Genomic DNA, 24,900 nt, shown 5'->3' on the forward strand with positions numbered 1-24,900 from the left:
ATGGCTGCGGCCGCAGGGCGGAGGGGGCTGGCAGGAGGGGAGGGAGCGCTGGCTTTAGAACCACAGCTGCAGAGATTCCTAGGGCCAGAAGTTGTCTGAGTGCTTGGTGGGAAGCTTTCGGGCCAGATCCACGAGTCTGCGACTTTACGTAAGTGCTTTCCACCTCCAGCGCGAGGGGAAAAGGGTTTTCTGGGCGTGGGCAAGAGTGGGTCCTGGCGAGAGCATCTCCCGGAACCTCAGCAGGAACGTGCCTTGCACCAGAAGGCGGGGGTTGGGCAAAGGGGGAGACGGGGGAAAATTTCATCTGGGGTCTGAGGCTCCAGGACGATCTTTTGCCTCCAGGGTGGGTGAGAGCTCCAAAGGGTTCCTTATCCCCCACCCGCTGCCACCACTTTTTCTGCTTACTGTGCCTGCTCTCTGGTTACTCTTAACATGTTGCCCACCGCCGGTCCTAGAAGCCAACCCCTACCCAGATTCCCTAAGGCAGCAACTGCCCTGGAGTGGAAACCGAGTGCCTAACTTCCCTCTGCCGTCCTTTCCCAGCTACTGCCATTCCCCAATCCATCCCTCCCTCCCTCCTCAGCCACTGGGAAATCCCGGAGCCCGCAGCCTAGGTTGCCTTCAGCTAGTTTCCGGTCAACTGCTAAGGGTGACCCACCGGGCTCCTGAGGACCCCGTGGCTCCTGGAAGGGAGGGACGCCTAGAGGGTGCGGTGGCCCTTGGAAGAAACCTGGCCTTGGCTGCCCACCTTCCGCCCGCTCACCTCTCTATTTCTTACCCTGGGCGTCGGGACCGCGCCGCGACTCCCTATGAGTAAGCAGTTTTATTTTTTTTTTATTTTTATTTTTTCTTTCCGTTGCAGAATTTCTCCAGGCTAGCCCAGAGGTATCTTTCGATTCTCTCCCCTAGCCACGCGCTGGCGGTCCTCTGGCGTCCCAACTGCTCAGGCTCTGCAACCCAGAGCTCACCAGCCCAGCTTCGGCACCGGGGACCGCTTAGGATCCCTGGGAGGTTGAGCAAACAGGGTGGCTGGAACCCCATTCCCTGGCACAGCTGCACTTGCCTGTGTTTACTTTTCTCCACCCGCCTTACTTTAGCGACCTAATGAGAGGCCTGGGGACACAGACTACCCCCGCCCTGGCGGGTCGCCAGTCCCAAAGTTGCTGCTGCCTTTCTGCTTGGTCAAGTGCTGGCGGTTCCGTTCCTCCGCCTGGCTCCAGGCCCTAGCTGTTACAACTTGGCTGACACTTTCCATCCTAAAGACTTCTTGATTTTCACTTGAGCTGTGTAACTTAACTACCCAAGTCGTTCAGGTCTAACTTAAATTTGAATTGGGGAGCCTAACTGTATAGGACCATACAGAAGGGATGCTGCTATTGCTCTTCCTGTTAGGGGTAATGTAGACAGGGTGAGGTCTTTGTGGCCACAGTAGTTAGAAGATGTAGATAAAGTTAAAATCTACTGAACAGTCAGCATTTGCTCCATTTCAACATCGCTACGTGTTTGAGAGTCTAAAAATTTATCCCGGAGATGTTTACTGTGAATTGCAACTTAATGGCTGAGGTCTCACACATGCCATTGACATCACATGCCTTAAGTGTCTGATGCCCCGAGGGTAATGGTCACGTGACTTCAGACGTTAAAACAGGAATGCAATGGCTGAGGCCCTTATTCCAAAAGCTACCAAGACAAAACAGGGGGAGGGGGCAATGTGTGTCAGCTAGCTTCCACTGAAGGGATTTCTTGTAATTGCTGGAGGGAACGGACGGGGATTTGTTGCTCTGATTTTTAAACAAAATAAAAATTAAGCAAAATATTTTAAAAATGAAAAAAGAGGCACTGTTTTAAGAACAAAAGCTTGAAATACATGACATCCGCTTTCCAACAATTCCATATGGCTTTTCTAAATTTTAAAAATATTTTAAAATAATTTTCTGAGAAAGCTAACCTTTATCTCATGTCCCATTTCATTGCTAAATTCTAATTTTGAAGTCATATCTCACAAGATAGTGTTAAAAATATAAAGAATATCCATATTCCTTGGTCTGGCCTATACTGCCATTGAACTTTTCTCTATATTGGGCATCTACTTAAAGGTGGTGAATAATCCCTTGACTAAAATTAACTATCAGTTATTTGTAGTTTGGACTAAATTGGCTCAGAAATCCTAGCCAAAACTAGTTGACACAAGTTGCTTAGGGATTGTGTTCCAGAGTGGTTTGGTTAGAAGACCATGAAATGACTTTCCCATATTATCCTATATTGTAATTGCTCCTTGGAGAAAACATGGCTGTTTCATTATTTCAGTTGTATATTATAACTATGGAAACAAGGTAGAGCAGCCAGGTGTGGTTGTGGCAGACACTGTAATCCCAGCTCTTAGAAGCTAGGGACAGCAGAATCAGGAATCCAAAACCTAGAAGAACTACATGATTAAAACCATAAGTAAATAAGTTATGGAAACAAACAAATGGAAGAAAAGAAACATATAGAGTCGTCTCCAAGGTAAGGAACTTACTTACTCACTTTTAAAAATAGGCTGTTTGCACATATTAGTTGTTAAAAACAATGAATGCAGAAGCTACAAAAATGAAATGAGGGTGGAGGTTGAGGAGGCTTCGCAGATGGCTTACATGATAAAGCATTTGCTGGCAGTCCTGACTGCCAGAGTCTAATCTCGATCTATTGGGTAGAAGAATTGCTCCTGCAATTTGTACTCTAATGTTTACACATCATTCCTTGGCTTTGTGTGTGCATATATTCACACACACACACACACACACTCTAATAATTTTTTAAAGTTACTGGGAATGCTTAAGAGATTTTTGCTTTGTGTCTTTCCTCCCAGACTTTCTACTTCTGTTAACCACTGAAGAACTTCTGTACCCCAGTTTCAGCTGTGCGTAAGGTTCTGAGCATGAAAACTACAGCTATCTTAAAGCATACGGTTCTGTTTTCCTAACCAGCCTGTTGCTCTGATTAGCTAGGAAGAAGTCTGAATTGTACATGAACTCCTAGAGTTGAGCCCCCCTAGTGGAAGTGAAGTGACAATATAATTTTAGAATTTATTTATTTATTCATTTTTTTATGTTTTTTTTTTTTTTTTCTGGGTCAGGGATTCTTTCTGTAACAGTCTTGATTGTTCTGGAACTCGCTCTGTAGACCAGGCTGGCCTTGAACTCATATAGACATCCACCTATTTTTGCCCCTGGAGTTCTGGGATTAAAGGTGTGTGCCACCATTGCCTGGTTAATTTTAGACTGACTTAATCTCTTTGTTTTTTTCTTTTTTTCTTTCTTTCTCCTTTCATTCTTTCTTTTTTGACTGAATTTCTAATAAAAATTTAACTTTAAAAAAATCAGTCAAAGAAATTGTCTATGAAACTCAGCTTTATGTGCTATGACTCAACACTAATAACCATTGTTAATTTCTTACTTTGAAAAATGTTTAGATAGATATATAAAATGATATTAGTTATAGCTGGGTGAAGATTAACACAGTCTGTATGATTGTTGTTGTTATTTTGTTAATGTAAAGTTATTTCAAAATTGGTTTAAAGCCAGTTATGGTAACATGCATCTCTCATTCCATCATTTAAGTGGCAGATATAGGAGGATCAGGGATTCCAGGTCATGCTTGAGTCTAGCCTGGTTTCCATAAGAGCCTGTCTCAATAAGTCAGGAAGAAAAGTATTTTACAGAGTTTTGTTGAGTTATACTTAAGTTTTTCTTCTTTAATCATTATTTAATTTTTATGCAATACAATTTGATCATATTTTTTCTCCCCCAACTCCTCCCAGATCCTATCCACTCAGCTTCATTTGTTCTTTCTCTTTCTCTAAAAGCAAAATAAATAACAACACAATTAAGACAAAAAAATACTAGGTCTAAATCATTTTTTAAGAGGTGGAATACTGATAAACTTGACTGCAGCTTTTATACATCATAGAAAACCAGAATCATGAGCCTGTAAGATGGCTCAGTAAGTAAAGGCACATATCATCACCTAGCCTGGTAACCTGAAATGGATCCCCTGGGCCCACATGATAGAAGGTGAGATCTGATTCCTGAAAGTTGTCCTTTCACCTCCTCCACATATGAGCCAAGACATAGTAAGATGTCCTGCATCCCAATCCATGCTAAACAGAATCACCACTAATTTCAGGTCCGCAGCACTTCTTAAATTGCCCATGCATTTAAAACAACCCTCATTGCTGCTGACTTGTGATTTAGCATTATTTAATTAACTCATATTTTTGTTTGTTTGTTTGTTTTTCAAGACAGAGTTTCCGTATAGCCCTGGCTGTCCTGGAACTAGCTCTGTAGACCAGGCTGGCCTCAAACTCACAGAGATTCTCCTGCCTCTGCCTCCAGAGTACTGGGATTAAAGGTGTACACCACAACTACCAAGTGTGAGTCCAGTTCTTAAATCATACCCTTAGACCTAACCAGTTGCCTGGAGTGCAAGCTAAATTATATTTTGCCTCTGTTGTAATATTGTAAATAACATTAAAATCTAAAGTGTCTAATCTCTTTGACGTTCTTTTAAGTCTGATTGCTAAAATGTTCTTAGGTTTTGTGGCATTTGAAGTACAAGGATTAGTAATGATGATTGAGTAGTATTTTAAACGAGATAAGTCTTTCTGTTTTGTTTTTCAAGACAGGTGTCTCTCACTCTGCAAACCAGGCTGGCCTCAAACTCACAGAGATCCACCTGCCTCTGCCTCCTGAGTGCTGGGATTAAAGGTGTGCACTGAGATAAGTCTCTTCTACAACGCAGTACACATATTAGCCTTGACCTTGACTATTCTGGCAAAGTGTTAGTGTCCAGGGCACTATCAAAAATTGGTGTGAGAAGACCTTCTGTCAATGTGTTGCTTTTATTGGTTAATGAATAAAGAAACTGCTTTGGCCTATAGCAAGGCAGAACTCAGCTGGGAAGATGACTAAACTGAATGCTGGGATAAAGAAGGCAGAGTCAGGGAGAAGCCATGTAGCCCTGCCAGAGGCAGATGCCAGAACTTGACCTGGTAAGCCACAGCCTTGTGGAGATACACAGATTAATGGAAAAGGATTAATTTAAGATATGAATTTGCCAGAAATACACTTAAGCTATTGGCCAAACAGTTTTACAAATAATATGGTTTCTCTGCGGTTATTTCAAGTCTGGGCAGCCGGGAATGAATAAGCAAGCGGCCTCCTACAACAAGAAACTGAGTGAAATTTTCCTCCTAGGCAAAATAGTATGATTGCTACTGAGAAAAAAAAAATGGCAGTTTGGCAACGATGCTTAAGCACTAAAGTGACTGGATGCTCTTGGAAAAAAAGAATAAATAAAGTCCACTTCTTATTCCATATTCTGTTTTAGGTGTCATTTCTATTTGACTTTCCATATTTCTTGATATCATATTCTTATATTTGACAATGGCAGGAATTTTTGTATTCAGTCTAGTATACTCTGGGTGGAATGTATATATACCAGGCCATTTTTTTTTTGCGTATAGCTGATTTTAAAAGTAGCAGGTATGAAATCAAATTTGAAAATGAACATCTATCAATATAGGACAGCTTGAGTATCTTGTTTTTAGAATTATTTTTTACTTGTTAGTATGACAGGATATTGGTGGAATATGATCTAAAGGGAAAAGTTTGATGGATAAAAAATAAAACTAAGGTTAGAAGAAATTTAGAAGCCTTTAATACCAGTGCTCGGGAGGCAGAGACAGGTGGATCTCTGAATTCCAGGCTCTGTTTACAGAGGCCAGCCTGGCCTACAGAGTGAGTTCCAGGACAGGCTCTGAAGCTACAGAGAAACCCTGTCGGGCTGGAGAGATGGCTCAGTGGTTAAGAGCATTGCCTGCTCTTCCAAAGGTCCTGAGTTCAATTCCCAGCAACCACATGGTGGCTCACAACCATCTGTAAAGAGGTCTGGCGCCCTCTTCTGGCCTTCAGGCATACACACAGACAGAATATTGTATACATAATAAATAAATAAATATTAAAAAAAAAAAAGAAACCCTGTCTCAAAGGGGAAAAAAAGACAGAGGATCTAGCTGAAACTGGAGCTCGCCTATTTGGCTAGACTGGCTGACTGGTGAGCCCCAGTCTCCTGTTTCCGCCTCCTCAGTGCTTTCAGTACAAGGGCCCACTACTTACCTCCTGTGTCTTTTTTACATAAGTGCTAAGGAATCCGAACTCAGGTCCTCAAGCCCGCACAGCAAACACTTTACCGCTGAACCATCTCTCTAGTCCTTAAATGCCATTCTTAGAAGCCAGTCTCAGAATACGTAGGTCCATTTATTTCAGTTATGGAGGTGAAACAATTTCAAAAGATTCACAGCTAATTTCGGTCACATTGAAGGTTCCCATATTCTTAGCACTTGTAAGAAAAAATGTGAGTATGGATTGTTCTAGGGATGAAGAAACATTACATTTAAAAGCAAATACTGTGAGAGGAGAACAGTTTTCCAGGACAGGGCTGTAATCGCAGCGCCTGGGATGTGAGTGCATATAGTGAGTTCCAGGCCAACCTCAGTGGCATAGGATGTAGTCTCAAAAAACAAAGCAAAACGAAACAAAAATATGAAGTGGAAAGTATATTGGACATGGTCTCAGAAAAGTTGCTGCTGAACCATAATTTAACCTTGAGGAACAAATAAAATTGTTATATTGGTAAACAGCATTTAGTCCATACATGCACTAGACACAAAGCATTTTCTCTTTGGAAATATGGAGTAGCTCAATGATATCAGTTGGCTGAAATTTCTTTTTAAAAATGTCAGAATTCTGGCCATTCTCAGTTCACTGTTTTGTGATTTTTTTAAAAAAAAATGTGTATGAGTGTTTTGCCTGGGTATCCCTTGTAGTACCTGGTGCCCATAGAGGCCAGATAGGGGTGTCAAACCCCTAGATCTGAAGTTAAATACAGTTGCAAACTGCTATATGGGTGCTAGGAGTCAAACGGAGGTCCTCTGGAAGATTAGCCAATGCTTTTAACCACTGAACCATCACTCTAGCCCCTTTCCCCAGGTATATTATCATTTAACTTGGTTTCATTTTCTTCAGGCCTGGATATGGATGTCAGGACCTCCTTCATGTCAGGCAAGAATTGCTATCTGCCAGGCCCACTTACTGCTTTCTATTTTGAGATGGAGTCTTTCTTAAATGCCAGGCTAGTCTCAAACTCACTTTGTAGTCCAAGGAGGCCTTTGAATTTGTAATCCTTCTGCCTCAGCCTCTCAAGTACTCTGGATTATAGGCTTGCATCCACCAGGCCTGGCTACAGACTGATTTTATAATATGTAAAACTTAAATTTTCTTAGCTGGGAGGTAGTGCCACATGCTTTTAATCCCAGCACTCGGGAGGCAGAGGCAGGTGGATCTCTGTGAGTTTGAGGCCAACCTGGTCTAGAAGAGCTAGTTCCAGGACAGGATCCAAAGCTACAGAGAAACCCTGTCTCAAAACAACCCAAAAAAATATATTAAAGGTTAGAAATGTGATTGATGATAAGCGTGGCAATGTTTACTATAAATAAGGCATTGGGTTTGGAATCCCTGGTCTTTTATCCCTCCACTGGACAGATAGGCCCTTTTCAGTAAATCACTGTTGTCCTCATATCCGGAGCTTACTTGATTTTTGAGGCATCTGTTTTTAATCTGTGCATTTTATAAGCTTGCTGAAAGGATAAGTGAGCTACATGAAACCTTGACTCTTCAGCAGACAGGTGCTATAGAAATCCAGCGCACTGTAGTGCATCATGACTATGCTAGGGCTTTAACAGGGCTTTCAGAAGACGGGTGTGGCTCAATGGAAAAACATTTGAGCTCTGAATTCATTCCCCAGTCTCTCTCTCTCTCTCTCTCTCTCTCTCTCTCTCTCTCTCTCTCTCACACACACACACACACACACACACAGAGAGAGAGAGAGAGAGAGAGAGAGAGAGGCTGTTCTTATTATTTAAGCCCCGAACATATCTATACTTGAATGTATATGATCTCCAGCTTACAAGCAAAGGTATGCTACTAAGTCAGTTGAATGTAATGGAAAATCAGAAATATCTAATAACAGCAGAATAAAAACCTACATGTAATATGTTTTGTATTTCCTCTTTCAAATATTATGCAGAAATCATGTTAATGTCATCAATTGATTTTTTCCTTGCAAATCTATGGTTCTTTTTCTTTATTGGTTGTCAGTACAAAGTCTCTTGTCTTCTACTTCATTCTTTTTCATCATTTTTAATTAGCATGCACACATTTAGGTTTTGTTATGTCATTTCTGGACAATTTGTTTGTTTGTTTTCCTATACATCTCTTTTCCCCTTTCCTCCTTTACCCTTCCCCACTTCCTCAAGCTCCTTTCTGCTTTCATCTCATATGTTGTATCAGTTTCCCCTTCCTCATTACCTCTCTCCTCACTTAATAGTCTCCTTTCTAGTTTCACAGCCCATGGCCACACTCACCTCTGCTTATCTACATATGTATAAATATTATGTGTTAGGATGCATATATGAGAGAGCATATATGATGCATATATGAATTTGGGTGATCTAACTTAAAATAATGTTTTCCAGATATCCATTTTCTGTAAATTTTATTTTTCTTTATAGCTGAATAAAATACCCACTATGTTTGTATTACATTTTTTTTTACCCATTTATCTCTTGTTGGACATCTAGGCTGATTCCATTTCCTTGCTGTTGGGAATAGAACAGCAATAAAAATAGAAGTATCTCTGTGGTAGGATACAGTGCCCTTTTAGTATATGCCAGAAATGATGAAAGCTGAGTCATGGGAGTTCTCACTTAATGTAAGATTTTACATTTAGTTACTTTGTGTATGTGCCTTTTTCATGGTGCGTATGGAAGTCAGAGGACAAGCTGGAGAGGGTGGAGTTCTTTTTTTTCTATCCTGTGGCTCTCAGGAATTGAACTCAGGTCATTAGGCTTGTTGGCAAATGCCTTTACGTGCTGAGCCATTGGGCCAGCTCAGTTAAATGACTTGAGAATAACCAAGAATCATGACTAGTTTGTAAGAGTAGGCTATTTTTACTCCTAAGAATCATTTTCATTTTTAAATTGTGTCCTCTTCCTTCAACCATCTGTGTTTTAAAATATTTACTAGGAAAGGCATTTTGTGTAATTCTGAAACTAGTGCATTGAAAATAGAAGTTTGATTAGCTTAAGTTGTGATACACATATGGAAAATGAATACATATAAACATTATAATTATATGTAAATATAGAAAGTCCTTACTTTGTATAAAATGCAATAGACTCTCAACAAACGTTTTCATTTATAGCTTAATATTTTATACTATCTTTGTGAGAGATTTGAATCTGTTAATTTTCCACTAATTGGAACCCTTTTCTTAATACAATTCGCTACTAAGAAAATAGGCTGTGGGGGAGGCTGGAGAGATGGCTCAGCAATTAGAGTGCTTGCTGTTCTTACAAAGGTCTTGAGTTCCATTCCCAACACCCACATAGGGTGGCTTACAACTGCCTGTCACTCCTGATTCGGGACTCTAACATCTTGTTCTGGCTTCTGAGGGTAAATACACTCATATGCATATACCTCTCCCACATACAAACATAATTAAGTTAAAAATAAATCGAAAACAGGAAAAGACTGTGAAATTTTTGGCTTGATTTAAATTTTGCATTGATGTGTGTGTGTGTGTGTGTGAAGCTCACAACTCAGAGGACAACTTGTGTGAATTAGTTCTTCTTCCACCATGTAGGTGTCCCTGGGATTTAAATTGGGTCCTCAGGCTTGGCAGCAAACATTCTTTCTCACTGAGCCATTTCACCAGCCCTTGTTGGTTTTACTTAAAGCCATTATGAAAATTCCATTTTCTGTTGCTTTTCATTGTGAATGCAGATGATTTAAGCCAAGGTGTAGGCAGCTTTGCTTAGCTCAGAAACCTGTTTCTCATTGAATTCATCTTTTTATGAGGATATGCTATCCAGCAGTCTAAAGAACTTCTCTTCAAAGGAAAATTAGAAACATGACTCCTAAAAAGTTACATGTACTATTTACAATAAACTCATAGCCATTAGCAAATATAGCTTAAACAAGGATGAAAGGTAATGGTTAATGTTGAGGTCAGGTTTGGACGATGGGAGAGGAGGCTTCAAGAGTTTGCAGTTTTCACAGAAATAGAATACCAATGTTGGAAAGATTGCTTTAGAGAAAAATAGCATAGACAAAATAAATGAGTGAAATCTGAAAAGACACAGGATTAAAAATTAAATCAATATTCTTTCTTTAAAAAAATGTTTGTGTGTGTTTGTAATTGCTCAAGGGCAGAGGAATCCTCTCAGGAGTCAATTCCCTCCTTCCATGGTTCTGGGTTCAGGTCGTCATGGTTGCTGCAAGCACTTATCTCAATATCTTTTCCAAGGTAGCATACAGTCTTGGAAAATTGATAAATTTAGATATTAAATTTGAATTTATTATTTTCATTTTTCCCTGGTAGAAGTCTTCAAACGCAAAGTCCAGGAAATGAAAGGTTTTGAGACATTCAAAACTATTTTAAACAAACTGGGTATAGTAGTGCATGCCTTTAATCTCAGCACTCCCGGGAGGCAGAGGCAGGTTGATCTCTGTGAGTTCAAGGCCAGCCTGATCTACAGAGTTCCAGAAAAGCCAGGGTTATGTGGAAAGACCCTGTCTCAAAAAAAAAAAAAAAAAAACCTAAAACAAACCAAACCGAAAATGTTTAAGCAACTTATAAATCTTCAGCTTGCAGCTATAACTGTACCATTTTTATTCGTGGTTATGAGGAAGTTATCATTTGTCTGAGTATGTTTCTGGTGATCAAGCCCAGGTCTTAGTGTATGCTGAGCAAACTTCATATGACTGAGTTACAATTTCAGCCCTTATTCATTTGTTTATTTATTTAAATTTTATGACAAGATCCTGATAAACTTTAAATTTTGATCCTGCTGCTTCAACCTCTGGCATAGCTGGGATTGCAGGCATGAATGAGTTAACAGACATGGTTTAAATAATCACATCTAATAGCTGTCCTATCATAATTTAAAAGTAGAACCAACTTAATGAAGTTTTAAAGGTTATATCAACAGATTACATGTTCAAAAGTACTAGTAACCTCAAGCATTTTTTAAAAAAATCTAAACTCCAAGTAGTCTAGCTTCTGTTAGCTCTCAAATGAAACTCAAGCTAGCATGTAGTATTGATGGTACCGGCAAGTGAAACCTTCCCAAACTAGAGATCTGTAGAAAGAAGGAAGTTTGGTATGTCTAGTAAATTGAAGTTTATAGGTATAGACATAAAGGAAGGGGGGGGATTGAGGATATAGTTTAGTGGTAGAGTATTTGCCTGGTATATAGCAAGCCCTGTGTTTGGTTGCCAGAAGCAGAAGCCTGTAAATTCCAGCACTTTGGAGGCAGAAAGAAGAGTGACAAAAGTTCAAGATTACTTTTGAGGCTAGCCTAGAATACATAAGGCACTGTCTCCTTAAAAAGGCCTTTAGGCTACTAATAAATAGAAACTTAGGTAAACTATAAAATGTTCTCAAGTACATTTAAGTATCTATCTCTGCCTGTCTGTCTATCTATTATCTATCTAGACAGATATATATCATACATAAATAACTCATGAAGTAATATGAACAACATCTGTGAGTGGTTTTTATAATCCATTCAGTTAACCAAAGTGTTTACTTTTAATTGTTTTGTGTGTATGAGTGTTTTGTCCACATGTGTGCATGTGCACTGCATGCATACATAAATGTCCACAGAGCCCAGAAGAGAGCACTGGATTCTCTGAAACTGGAGTTACAGCTAGTTGTAAGCTGCCACGTGGGTGCTAGGAACCAAACCCAGGTCTTCAGTAAGAATAGCCAGTGCTGGTAACTGCTGAACCATCTCTTCAGCCCTATCATTAAAAAAAGTATTTAATTAAGACTGCTTATGTGCTGAGATGACAAACAGGAAGAAGATAACTCCTGCAATTTAGGAGAAGAAAAAGGCACAAAGGTAGTATTGGTTCTCACAAAATCTAAAATTTTTATTATACTAATTAATGTGTGTGCATGTGCATACATGCATGTGACATCAGGACAACCTGTGCGAACCGGTTCTTGCCTCCCACCTTGTTGAGGCAGTGTCTCTCTTCTTTCTGCTCAGCTCTGTTTCTTCCAGTCCAGATGGATGATGCTAGGGTGCTTCTTCTCTCCACTTCCCATTGCTCTGTAGGAGTGATGGCTTTACAGATGTGTATCACCACATCTGGCTTTTTGCATTCTTTCCAGGATTGAACTTGGGCCATCAGATTTGCATGGCTATCACTTTTACCTGTTGAGACACCTCCTTTCCCTCTTAGAAATAGTTTACACGGAGAAATGAATTTAAATATAGTCTTTTTCCTGAACATAAATTAATTTCTAAATTTAAACTTTGTATGGACAAAGACATTTACTTATATCCCAGTATAATCAAATCTAAACTAAGAACAAATCACATTTAAACATTGTTATTTCTTTGCAATAATTATTACATCCTAAAAAAGGAGCCCACTATGAGTTAATTTTACTTAAATAGAACATTGCTCAGCCTATAAATGAAGGTCAGCAGACACCAGTGTCTTGGAATAAAATAGCCCTTTGGCTAGAAAATGCGCCACACCCCATTTTGTTTTTACGAAACTAAAATTCTTTCCAGCTTTACTAAATTGGAGATGCTGTGTCCAACTACAGTAGTAGTTGGTTCTGCTGCTGTGGAAACACCCAGATATTCATGTGTACAGAAGCCCTTAGAAAAGTTGGCTTGTATAAGCACTGCTCAACCTTTCTGTAGCTTCTGTTCTCTTAGGTTCTCTCTTACCTGTCTATAAAGTGCAAGTAGCTCATATAGCTGATGGTGTTAATTTTCTAACTTGCACTTCATGGTTTTCACAGACCTTAGACTGGGTAGGAGTACTTGGGATTTCAGATCTGACAGTTGCTCCCTCTTGTAGGACAGAATCAAAGCAATATATATGGTTTTCTACAAGGGCAGTGAGACAGTCCTGCCAACTGATGAGCTATGCAAGTAGGGATTAAGCAAATAAATCCCAAGGAAAACTTCTGCTCTGGTTCTTTCATAGTGGCCTGACACACAGCGGGTGCCATTTACAGTTTTCCCTTCAAATTCACAAGGAATTGGTTCCAGGAACTCTCTTGGATTCTGTTGTTCACAGATATTTCAGCCCCTTATATGAAGTAAGATGGTATTTGCATATAACCCATGCATGGTCTTCATCCTTGTGTGAGGAGGTGAGAACTGAATCAAAGGCATCTCACATTCTGTACTTAACCACTGAGCTACGTTCACACCCCTCTCCCACATACATTAAATCATCTTTAGGTTACTCAATACCTCATAGAATATCTTAGGAGATGGTCGTTAACTGGATTGTTTATAGAATGAGGACAAGAAAAGATCTATATAAGTTCAATACAGTCAGTCACAGGTCTTTCTGAATGTTTTCCAGCTGGTGTTGGTTGAACCCATAAGGAGCATATAGATAGAGTGTACCTATTAATATACTTTAGTTGGTGAAAAGGAATGACCCTGAAATGTCTGCTGATAGACCTGAAGGTCTGGAGATATGGCTTAGTGGGAGAATTTTTACTGGGTTTAGATTTGATCCCCAGGAAAAAGAAATGATGGAGTGAAGGAAAGAAGAAAAGAAAGAAAAAAAGTAAAGGTTGGGGCAATAAATCATATTGAAAAAACCCAAATTGGAAGACCATTGATTTATGACACAATGACTTCCTGCCATGGCAATAATCAAATGATGTTCTTGCTTTTATTTACTTTTTATGCTAGTTTATTTACTTACTAAAACTTTTATTGCCATAAGTTCATTGTACAAAATGAAAGAATTAACCATGAAATCTTTATGCAAATACATAATGTACTTTGACAATATTCACCCTAATACCCTCTCCTTTCCTCAACCTCCAACTCTCCTACAGGATTATTTACTCTTTCCAAATAGTCCTTTGAAATTCACATCGTGTGTGTGTGTGTGTGTGTGTGTGTGTGTGTGTGTGTGTGACACATGCATGCAAATTGCTAGAAGGAAATTCAGAAAAACAATTCAAGATACAAACCTAGGCAACAAACTTTGTTTTCTATTATTTTAGGAAGAATCATGTAGCACAGGCTAGCCTCAAGCTTGCTAGGTAATTGAGGATGATCTTAAACTTCTGATTATTTTGCCTCCGTCTCTCATGTGCTGAGATTATAGGCATGTACCCCCACACCTGGTTTAGGTGGTACTGAAGAGCCAAACCACAGCTTCATGCATTAAGAAAGCACTCTACCAAGTGCTGTACATTCAGGCTGGTCGCAAACTCAAAATACTACTGCCCAAGCCTTCTAAGGACTGGAATCACAGGAATTTATTACCGTACCTGGCTTTAGCTATTTCAGATGATTGATTATGAGTGAATGCTTTGGATATACCTTGTTTTGTTTCTTGTTTTATGGTTTGGTTTTGGTTTAGTTTGGTTTGGTTTTTCAAGGTAGAGTTTCTTTGTGGAACATCTCTGGTTGTCCTGAAACTTGTTCTGTACACCAGACTGGTCTTGAACTCACAGACAACTGCCTTCCTCTGCTTCCAGAGTGCTGGGATTAAAGGTGTGCACCATCATCAACCCAGCTTGTTTCTTGTTTTTAGAGACAGTTTCACTATGTAACCCCATTCTGGCTTGACATTTGGGATGTTGCCCAGGCTATTTTCTAATCTGTAATTCTCCTGCTTTAGCCTCTTCGTATGCTGAAGGTGTAGGCATGTTCCATTACCTACAGATAGATATGATTAGTATCTTCTCTCTTTTCTTTTTAATTTATTTAGTTTATCTGTGTTTTTTGCTTGCATGTACATATGTGCACATTATGCGTGCCTACAAGGTCTCAAACTCCTTGGAACTGCCGTTGTAGTTGATTGTGTAGAAGCTTCCCTAAGTGGATGCTCAGAACCAAAATCAAGTCCTCTGCAAAAATGAGTGCTCTTACTGGCTGAGTCATCTTTCTGTCCCTCAGTGTGGATGGTATTTACATGGTAAGAACTGCTGAACTTCATTATCAAAGAGGAAGGTATGATACATTCACATTTTGATAGGTTTATTGAAAAACTGCATGTAAATGCCCATTCTATCTTCTTCAGATAAACAGTTCAACACTTATTAGTCCATCCCCCATCTTGTATGTCATTACAATCCATTCTCTTTTTTTAAAAAAATATTTATTTATTGTATTTTATGTGTATGGATGTTTTGCTCTCATGTATGTCTTTGTACGATATGCATGCCATGTCCCCACAGAAGTCAGATGAAGGTGTCAGATCCCCTGGAACCAGAGTTAGGTACAGTTGTGAGTCGCCAAGGAAGTGTGTAGGCAGAGAATCTCAGATCTGAATGATCACACAAAAACTATATTAATTACAACACTATTTGGCCAATGGCTCAAGGGTATTTCTAGCTAGGTCTTATATTTTAAGTGAACCCATTTCTATTAATCTGTGTATTGCCATGAGACTGTGGCTTACCAGGTAAAGCTCTGTTCTAGTGTCTTTCTCCCTTGGCAGCTATATGGCAGCTTCCTGATTCTGCCTATTCTCTATATATCTCTGTTCACATTTCCCACCTTACTATATTTTGCCCTGCCATAGACTCAAAGAAGATTCTTTATTAACCAATAGTATTCACCACATACAGAGGGGACTCCCATATCAGGAGTGCTGAAAGTTAAACCTGGGTCTTCTGCAAGAACAAGTGCTCTTAACTGCTGAGCCATCTCTTCAGCCCCCTACAATCCATTTTCATATATTTAGTTCAGACAAAAATGCTGGACTTTCTACCCATAATTCTCCCAAGATACATACCATCCTAACCCTAAGGGACTGCTAGTCTACTATGCATCTTCATAATTTTTCCCTATCCTGGATTTTTATATGAATTGTTTTTTAGTTTTTTTGTGAATTAAGTCTATTTTGCATCTGGCTTCTTCCATTGGTTGCAGTGCTATCTAAGATCATCCACATTCTCAGGCTTTACTGTTTTTGTATGCCTGATCAATGTTTGGTTATTTAGCTATATCCACCTTTCATTCAGGGGTGGTCATTTTAATTGTTTCTACATTACAGTTACTATAAATGATGGAACACATCAGTATTAAACGTTTACTACAGGCAAGATTCTGAGGTAAAAGATACTGATAATGCCTCATTTATTCCTCCTATGCTGCTAATGTGAATCTTAGCTGTGAATGACTGGCTATTATTTTCTTGTTCATTATTATTCTTGTTCATTATCTTTATTCATTATTTGGCTATTAATTTTCTACCTATGTATTTATCAGTGATTTGCTTCTAGTAAATTTTCCCCTTTCCTTGAGTAATGCAAAGTAAATAAAAGATCTTAGTTTTCCTTGGGTGGGGTCAGGCAGGCCTTTAAAATGTATTGTTTGGTAGATGTTTAGAATGTTCGGTTAAATATGTGTTATTGTTGTTTTAGCCTCTCTGTGTGGCGAAGACTGGCCTCAAACTCATGATCTTTCTGCTTCTCCTTCCCCAGTAACTGGGAATAGAGGCACACCACCACACCCAGACACATATTTGTTTCATTACCTTCTTGACTACTGAAGAGCAAAGATAAGCAATATTAAATAGTAAATGCTTGAAAACAATGGTTATCTTTAACCTAAAGAATTACCGAATGCTTCTATTTTTCAAATGTGTTCACATAGAACAAAAAAAATTCAAAAGCTACAACGGACCGTAGTATATAGTGAGTCATCCTCTTAACGCTTGACATTTGCAAAAGAGATTTGTGTTTTGTGGTTCAGAAGCATGGTGGTGGGAAGGCTCTGTTGACTTTGTAGGAGTGAATATGAGAGCATATCAGGCTCACCCACATGATGTTAGGTGAAAATAGATGATAGCAAACTAGGTGGGGTGGGACACTCCTGTAACCCCAGTACTTGGACACTGGCACAGGAGGATTGCCACAAGTTTGGGGCCAATCTGGGCTGTCATGAGATCCTATCTCAAGATCCCTTAGAGGAATTAAGAAAAGAAAATAGCTGATAGTCCCTAGAACACTATTTTGCTCTTGTCTTCTGGCTTCATCTGTAAGAATACTTCCTGGGAAGCTATTGAAAATAGTCTTTAAGAACTAGACCTGGAGGGAGGTGGGTGGTCCTTGGACTTCCTACAGGTCAGTGAACCCTGATTGCTCTTCGGGCTGATGAGGGAGGGGGACTTGATCGGGGGAGGGGGAGGGAAATGGGAGGCGGTGGCGGGGAGGAGGCAGAAATCGTTAATAAATAAATAACTAAATAAAAAGAAAAAAAGAGCTGTGAAAGATACTGTAGCTCGTTCCTATTGATGAGTTCTGTTGAGGGTGGGGTAGGGAAGGACTCAGTTATCTTTAAGGGGCTGGCCATTGCAAGTTTGATCATGCTCCAGTGACTTTATGAGCAACACAAATTGGACTTGGTGGGTTTTGGGGGGCAGGGGGTGGATAAGTGCAGATAAGTGGAGGAATGGGAAGCCAGTGTGATGGGGGTACAAATGACTAATTAAAAGATTGCGGAGGAAAGAGAAAAAAGAAAACTTCCTGGGTCCTAGCTCCTAAATCTCCCAGACACTTAAAACTGTGCAGGAAAGGAGAGGCCTCACTGTGTAAGGAAGGCTAGAAGTCAGTACCATTTCCTGGAGACCATTTCCTGGAGACCTATTTTGAAATTTCTGTATAATTACTTAATTCTTGTAACATACCTTTGTTAATTGTCTACAATATGTCTGGTATACTAAGATTAATCAAACAATGTACCAGCGTTTGAGCTGGGGGTTCAATTCAGGCACTGATTTTTACAGGTGAAGCCATGGAAGTCTGATTGTGACTAGCCTCAGTTTACAACTGTTGAGGTTATTGGTGGAGGAAAACCTCTTTGTCACAAAAGATCCAGATTTTAGCAGTAGACCTAGTTTGGCACTATTCTCTGTCCATTTCAATACTATACCCATGCTCCAAACTGCCTGAAAGCACTGCCTCTTCCTCCCTGAATCGGTTTATACTAACTGCTGTTTTCTTTCAGATACTAACAGAACAGCAGATCCTATGACATGTTTTAAAACTGCCATTAACTCCTTGGAACTCAACAACATATCACCAAAGCAGCTTAGGCCAGACAATTTGTTCCTAGCTAATAGTAATGCTTTAATAACAGTTATGTGATGAACAGTGAAATCTTTTTTATGTCCTCTCTTTAGTCAATAGTTCTAGGTGTGTTAACAAGCACAAATTCATAATCTGATTTGTTAATCCATCCAAAACATTTTGAAAACTCTAATTCAATATGTTCCAAGTCTATCAGAGGATTTTTATCACTCCTGGCTTCTAGTAAATTGGAATTGACAGGTGGTGGCGGCACACACCTTTAATCCCAGTACTCAGGAAGCAGAGGCAGGCAGATCTCTGTGAGTTCGAGGCCAGTCTGGGCTACAGAGTGAGTTCTAGGACAGGCTCCAAAGCTACACAGAGAAACTTTGTCTCAAAAAAAGACAAAGAAAGAAAGAAAGAAAGAAAGAAAGAAAGAAAGAAAGAAAGAAAGAAAGGAAGGAAGGAAGGAAGGAAGGAAGAAACTTAGCATTCTAGTAGAGGTGGCAACGAAAATAACATTAGTAAAGTATATTCAACTATTTGTTGTTGTGGCAAATATATTAGAGAAACAGTTTAAAGGAAAAGATTTATTTTGGATGACAATTTCAACCCAAGAGAAGCTGACTGCATTGCTTTGGACTTGAGGTAAGGCAGAATAACTAGGTCCCTGTGAATGGTGCAGATTACTTCATGTCAGCCAGAAAGGGCAGAAAGAAAGAGACCCGAAACTGTATACTTCCATCAAGAACATGGCTTCGTTGACCTGTTTCCTCAGCACTTTTGTTCAAAAATTTCTATTATCCTGAGTAATGCCATCAGATTATGAATCTATCATTGGTTATATTTAGTGATTATGCCACTCCTTTGAATTTTGGTATAGATCAAAAATTTTTATGCAGGTTAAATACCCTAGTGGATTCAGGAATTGATTATGTTTTGGATTTTTATGGTTTTGTTTTTTATTGATAATTTAGTGGGAGTAGTTTATCAATATTTATACCAATTTTTGGAAAGACTATGGGAACAATTTTTAAAATGATGTTAGTTGGATTACTGTATATATTTTATTCATTTATTTATTGTTTTATATTTTGAGACAGAGTCTCACAAGACAAGCCCTGTGTTGTCTAGAACACCCTAAGTAGACCAGGCTAATCTCAAAGACTTAGAAAACTGCCTGTCTCTGCCCCCTAGGTGCTGGGCTTAAATGTGTGCACCACCACACTTGGCTTCTTTATTTAGTTCTGAATTTGATTTTTACTCACTTTATTTTGAGATAAATGTAGGTTCACAGATAAATATAAGAAATGACACAAAAACATTTTGTGTTACCCAATTTCCTCCCTTGTTAGCCGCTTGCTAAAACAGGATAATAATATCTATCTCAGGATACTAACACAGACAGTCAAGATGTAGAACATTCCATCACCTCCAAAGTGTCTTTTGTTCTCCATTTATAACAACACATACTTCCTTCCTTCCTCCACCCCTGTTCCTGAAACCCAGAAATCACCAATATGTTATCTATTTTTATACTTTTTCTCAATTCTGTAATCTATATAATGGGACATTTGGGAATTTGAGTTCTCTCCCTTACTCCCACCTCCCTCTCTTCTCCCACCCTCCTACCCCCTCTATTTCTCTCTTTTTAATTTATTTATATGCAATGCCTTACTATGAGCCAGGCTAACCTAGCTTGAACTTGTGATCATTCACCCTCAGCGCTTGCTCAGGCATAGGCTACCAAGCCTGGGAATTGGCTTTATTCATTCACTGTATTTTTCTGGTGAGACTTCCAGAATATTGTATATATCCATTCTTTGTTCCTTTTCATTGCTAAACAGCAGTCTGTGGGTGTGGGTGTATTGCTATTTAACAATGCATCCATTCGAGGACATCTGGACCATTTCCAGCTGTATTTTGTTGTTGCTTAAAAAAAGTGTTCCAACATCTCCACACCGTGGCAGTTTGGTACATGGTTTGTTTTGCACAATCACTCGTGCCTAGGAACTGGACCTTTATTTGTTTATTGGAGGGTGGCATGCATGCGTCATAGCATACAAGTGGAGTTCAGAGAACAATTTGCAGGAGTTGGTAATTTCCTTCCACCATATTGGTCCCAGGGATTGAACTAAAATCATCCTTGGTTACAAGTGTATTTACCCACTGAACCATCCTGCTGGGGGTTAAACATTTGACTTCAAGTACCCTAAGCACATGCACTACCATGGAGCTAAACTCCCTGCTTGTTTCCAAGTTTTTTATTGATATAAATAAAGGTGCTATAAACATTTGTGTGCAACTACTTGCCCAAATGTAAGTTTTATTTTGGGGAAGTTGTTAGGGTATGAATATGAAATGTCTTGCATAGGATCATATATTGAATACTGGATGGTTCTTCTTTGGAAACTTTAAGAGGTGGAGGCTGTCTGGAGAAAATAGGTCACCGAGGATGTGTCGTTGGGGCTATATTTTGTGCCATGCACTTCTTCGTCTCTGTTCCTGTCCACTATGAAGAGACTAGTCTCTGCCATGTGCCACTTGTTATGTCCTGAAGTTCTGCCTTACCATAGGCTAAAGATCAATGGAGGCAAGACCATGGACTCAGAAACATCTGAAAGCATGAACCAAAATACTTTGTTCTTCACTTACATTGTTCATGTCGGATATTTTGTCACAGTTAACTAAAAGTCTAACATGGAGATGACTATCCAAAGAGTACAGTCACTGAGTTGAATGCTAAGTTGAATGTCAGTTGTATAAGGAACGGTCAAATTATGGTGGCATAGCAACTATATTGTTTCCTACTTTTCCAAGCAATGTGTGAATACTTCAGCTTCCCCCTGTATTTGCCTATCCTTGACGATATCATTGTTTAGTCATTCCATCAAAGGTGTAGTGATAAACCTTCCCTCCTCCCTAATGGCTAATGATTTAAAACATCTTTTCAGTTTTTATTCTTTTCAGGGTTTATTCTGCGTTTATATATTCTTTTTTGTGTGATATCTACACGTCTTTTGTCTTTGTAATTGGGTTATTGTGTGATGTTGAATTTTTAGTGTTCTTTATATGTTATAGGTATCAGTCCTTTGATAAGATTATGATATACATTGTTTTGTCTGGTATAAGCAAGGTCTTTCACAGAATGAAAAAAACTTTGAGACTGGTTACCCAGTTGTCTCTGAGGTTGGCCTTTGATTCTATACTCACTTGTTTTTAATTCCCTTGCGTTTTGATTATAGGCATGATCACAAACACCCACCATGCAAAAGCAAAAGAATTTTAATGATTCCCAATATTTTCCAATTGGCAATATTTTAGAAATACTGAAAATTTAAAAATTAGCAATATTTTGTTTTTTTGATGTCGTGTCCAAAAACGTTTCACCAAATCTGATTGTGGATTGTTTTTCTTCAAATGTTTTCAAAGACTAATTTTTACAATTAGTTCTATGATCCATTTCTAATTTTTCTTAATTTTTAATATTAATTTTTATTTTATATATCTGGATGTTTTGCTTTCTCGCATGTCTATGTACATGTACATGTATACCTTATACCTTTAAAGGCTAGAGGAAGGTGTTGAGCCTCCTGGAACTAGAATTCTAGATGGTTGTGAGTTGCCATACGGATGCTAGGAATCAAACTGAGGGCCCTTAGAAGAACAGCCAGTGTTCTCAACTGCTAAACCATATCTCAATCCCTACGGCTCTGTTTTGGTTTGCCTTTTGATAACGGTCTTTGATATATAGGTTGAAATGGTCTGGAAGTTGTTATGTATAGGTCAGGTTGGCTTTGAACTCATGTACATACACACTTTTCTTAGGCTCCTGGGTGCTGAAATTACAGTATAATCCACCATACTAAGCCATTTTAAATTAATTTTATATAAGGTTTAAGTAATTGTGTTTTTTTGAGATAGAATTTATGTAGCTCATTCTGATTTTTAGCTTACTATAACAGAGGCTGGCTTTAAAATTGTTTGTGATCCTTTTGCCTCCACTTCCTAATTACAGGTATTGCCATGGCACCTGACTTTTATGTATTTTTTTGGAAAATATTCTTTCATACAATAAATCCTGAGCACAGTCCCTGTTCCCTCCACTTCTCCTAGCCCTCACCTCCCCCCTCCCCTAGATCCACTCACCCCTGACTCCTGTAATCTTTCCTCCCTTTCCTTTATTTGCTTATGCTTATCTACTGGTTCTACCACTATTCCTTCATGGGTAGGCTTTTTTGCATTCTTCTAAAAAAAAGGGTAATTGGCTCATGAAATAGCAATATAGTTCAATGGTTGGCCATATTCATTATTTTATTTTATTTTTAAAAAATTTTTCCATTCAAAAATTTCCACCCCTCCTCCTCTCATTCCCCTCCCGCTCCCCTACTCACCCTCCTCTCTCCCCCTCCAGCCTTAACAGAGGGCAGGGTGCCCTGCCCTGTGGGAAGTCCAAGGCCCTCCCCACTCCATCCAGGCCTAGGAAACTGTGCATCCAAATAGACTAGGGTCCGAAAAAGCCAGTACAAGCAGTAGAAACAAGTCCCTGTGCCATTATCAATGGCTTCTCAGTCAGCCCCCATTGTCAGCCACATTCAGAGAGTCTGGTTTGATCACATGCTCATTCAGTCCCAGTCCAGCTGGATATGGTGAGCTCCCATTAGATCAGGCACACTGTGTCAGTGGGTGGGCCAACCCCTACCGGTCCTGACTTCCTTGCTCATCTTCTCCCTCCTGCTCTTCAACCGGACCTTGGGAGCTCAGCCCAGTGCTCTGATGAGGGTCTCTGTCTCTATCTCAATCCATCACCGGACGAAGATTCTATGCTGGTACTCGAGATAATCATGAGTGTGATTATGGGGCAAGGCCAGTTCAGGTACCCTCTCCTCTGCTGCCCAAGGACCTAGCTGGGGACAATCCCGTGGAAATTTGGGTTCCCCTCTAGAGCCAAGTCTCTTGCCAACCTTAAAATGGCTCCCTTAATGTAGATATCTTCTTCCCTGCTACTATATCCGCCCTTCCTCCATCTCAGCCCTCCCACTCCCCCAAACTCTCCCCAATCCTTCCCTTCTCCCTTCTCTCTCCCCCTCTCCCCTTCCCCCAATCCCACCTCAACCCTTACCCCCATCCCCATGCGGCCATATTCTTAGTATGCAAAAGATGCTTGGTTACATCCACAGTTTGCAATACTTGCATGCACTCTCTGACCCTGCTTCTGGGCCCTGGGGGAAATAGCTTTCTGTCCTGGGACACACATACAGCACACATATAGAATAAACACAGATGTTACACACACACACACACACACACACACACACACAGAGAGAGAGAGAGAGAGAGAGAGAGAAATCTGTTGCACATACTTATATAAGTGTTTCTGAGTAGTTCTCTCTTCTGTTCCAGTGTCCCAAGTATTGATGCTCTGTCATCAACAGTGTCTTTTGATGAGTGTAGTTGTATAATATAACTTTAACACTGGGGAAAGTCAATACACTTCCTTGTCTATATGTTTTAGCTAATTTTAGGTTTGTTCCTTGCTGTCATAATTTTTTTAGGAAAAAATTTGCTTGTAACTATAAAGAATTGCACCTCTCAGGCAGTGGTGGTGCATACCTTTAATCCCAGCACTTGGAAGGCAGAGGCAGACAGATATCTGTGAGTATGGGACCAACCTTGTCTACAGAGCTAGCTCCAGGACAGCCAGGACTGTTACACAGAGCATCCATGTCTCAAAATACAGGAAAAAAAGATTTTCACTGAATTTTTTTTAGAGGAATTAAATCAATGAATTAGATTTTAGAGATTGTATACGTAAATGGCAATGCATTTTCAAATGGTAATTTCATTAAGGAAAACAGTTTAGTTCCTTGTCTAGCCTAATGCTAAATCTTGTTTTCTTCAAAAAGAAAACAAACTATCTTTTTTTCATTATACATCCCAATCCAAGTTCCCACTTCCTCTCCTCCTCCCATTCCCTCCACATACCCTCCCACCCCACCCCCATCCAATCCTCAGAGGGAAGGTCCAGGGCCCTCCCTACTATATCTAGGCTGAGCAAGGCATCCATCCAAAGAGAATAGGTTCCCAAAAAGCCAGTACATGGAGTAGGGATAAATCCTGGTGCCACTGCCTGTGGCCCCTCATTCTGCCCCAGCCATACAAATGTCAACCACATTCAGAGGGACTAGCTTGGTCCTATGCTTGTTCCTTCTTTGTCTGGCTGGAGTTGGTGAGCTCCTATTAGCTCAGGCAAACTGTCTCAGTGGGTGAACCCATCATGGTCTTGACCTGTTTGCTCATGTTCTTATTCCTCCCACTCTTTAACTGGGCTTTGGGAGCTCAGTCCAGTGTTCCCATGCGGGTCTCTGCCTCTGTTTCCATCAGTTGCTGGATGAAGATTCTATGGTGAAGGTTCTATGGTGAATTTAAGATAGTCATCAATCTGACTACAGGGTAAGGCCAGTTCAGGCACCTTCTCTACTATCGCTTAGAGTCTCAGCTGGAGTCATTCTGTGGATTCCTTGGAATTTCTCTAGAACCAGGTTTCTTGCTAACCCTATAATGGCTCTCTCATTCAAGATACCTCTTTCCTTGCGCTTGTTTTCTAACCCTGTACCTTTTTTTAAGAGATAAAATGTCATATAGCACAAGCTTGCCTTAAATTCTCTCTGTAGTTGAGGATGACTTGGAACTTTTAATATTCCTTCCTCTATCACCAGAGTG

At 39.8% G+C, this 24,900-nt stretch overlaps 1 protein-coding gene across 3 annotated transcripts in view; it reads left to right on the forward strand.

The window, feature by feature from the left end:
- Nucleotides 1-24,900, forward strand: part of Pls3 (plastin 3) — a 110,503-nt gene that overhangs the window by 20,767 nt on the left and 64,836 nt on the right. The window contains exon 1 of one of the 3 annotated variants that reach the window (XM_050126866.1): nt 4-148. The exons of 1 other annotated variant lie outside the window; for it this stretch is intronic. Coding sequence is in view for 1 of the 2 variants with exons in the window: in XM_050126865.1 (XP_049982822.1) it covers nt 810-813 (4 nt within the window). In the remaining variant the exon portion in view is untranslated. Of the gene's footprint in view, nt 1-3; nt 149-794; nt 814-24,900 lie in introns of those variants that run through there. One more of the 3 variants, XM_050126865.1, reaches the window with a different exon arrangement.

Source organism: Alexandromys fortis, unplaced genomic scaffold (assembly GCF_014885135.2).
Source record: "Alexandromys fortis isolate MF-2015 unplaced genomic scaffold, M_Fortis_MF-2015_v1.1 scaffold_180, whole genome shotgun sequence".
Lineage (NCBI taxonomy): Eukaryota > Metazoa > Chordata > Mammalia > Rodentia > Cricetidae > Alexandromys > Alexandromys fortis.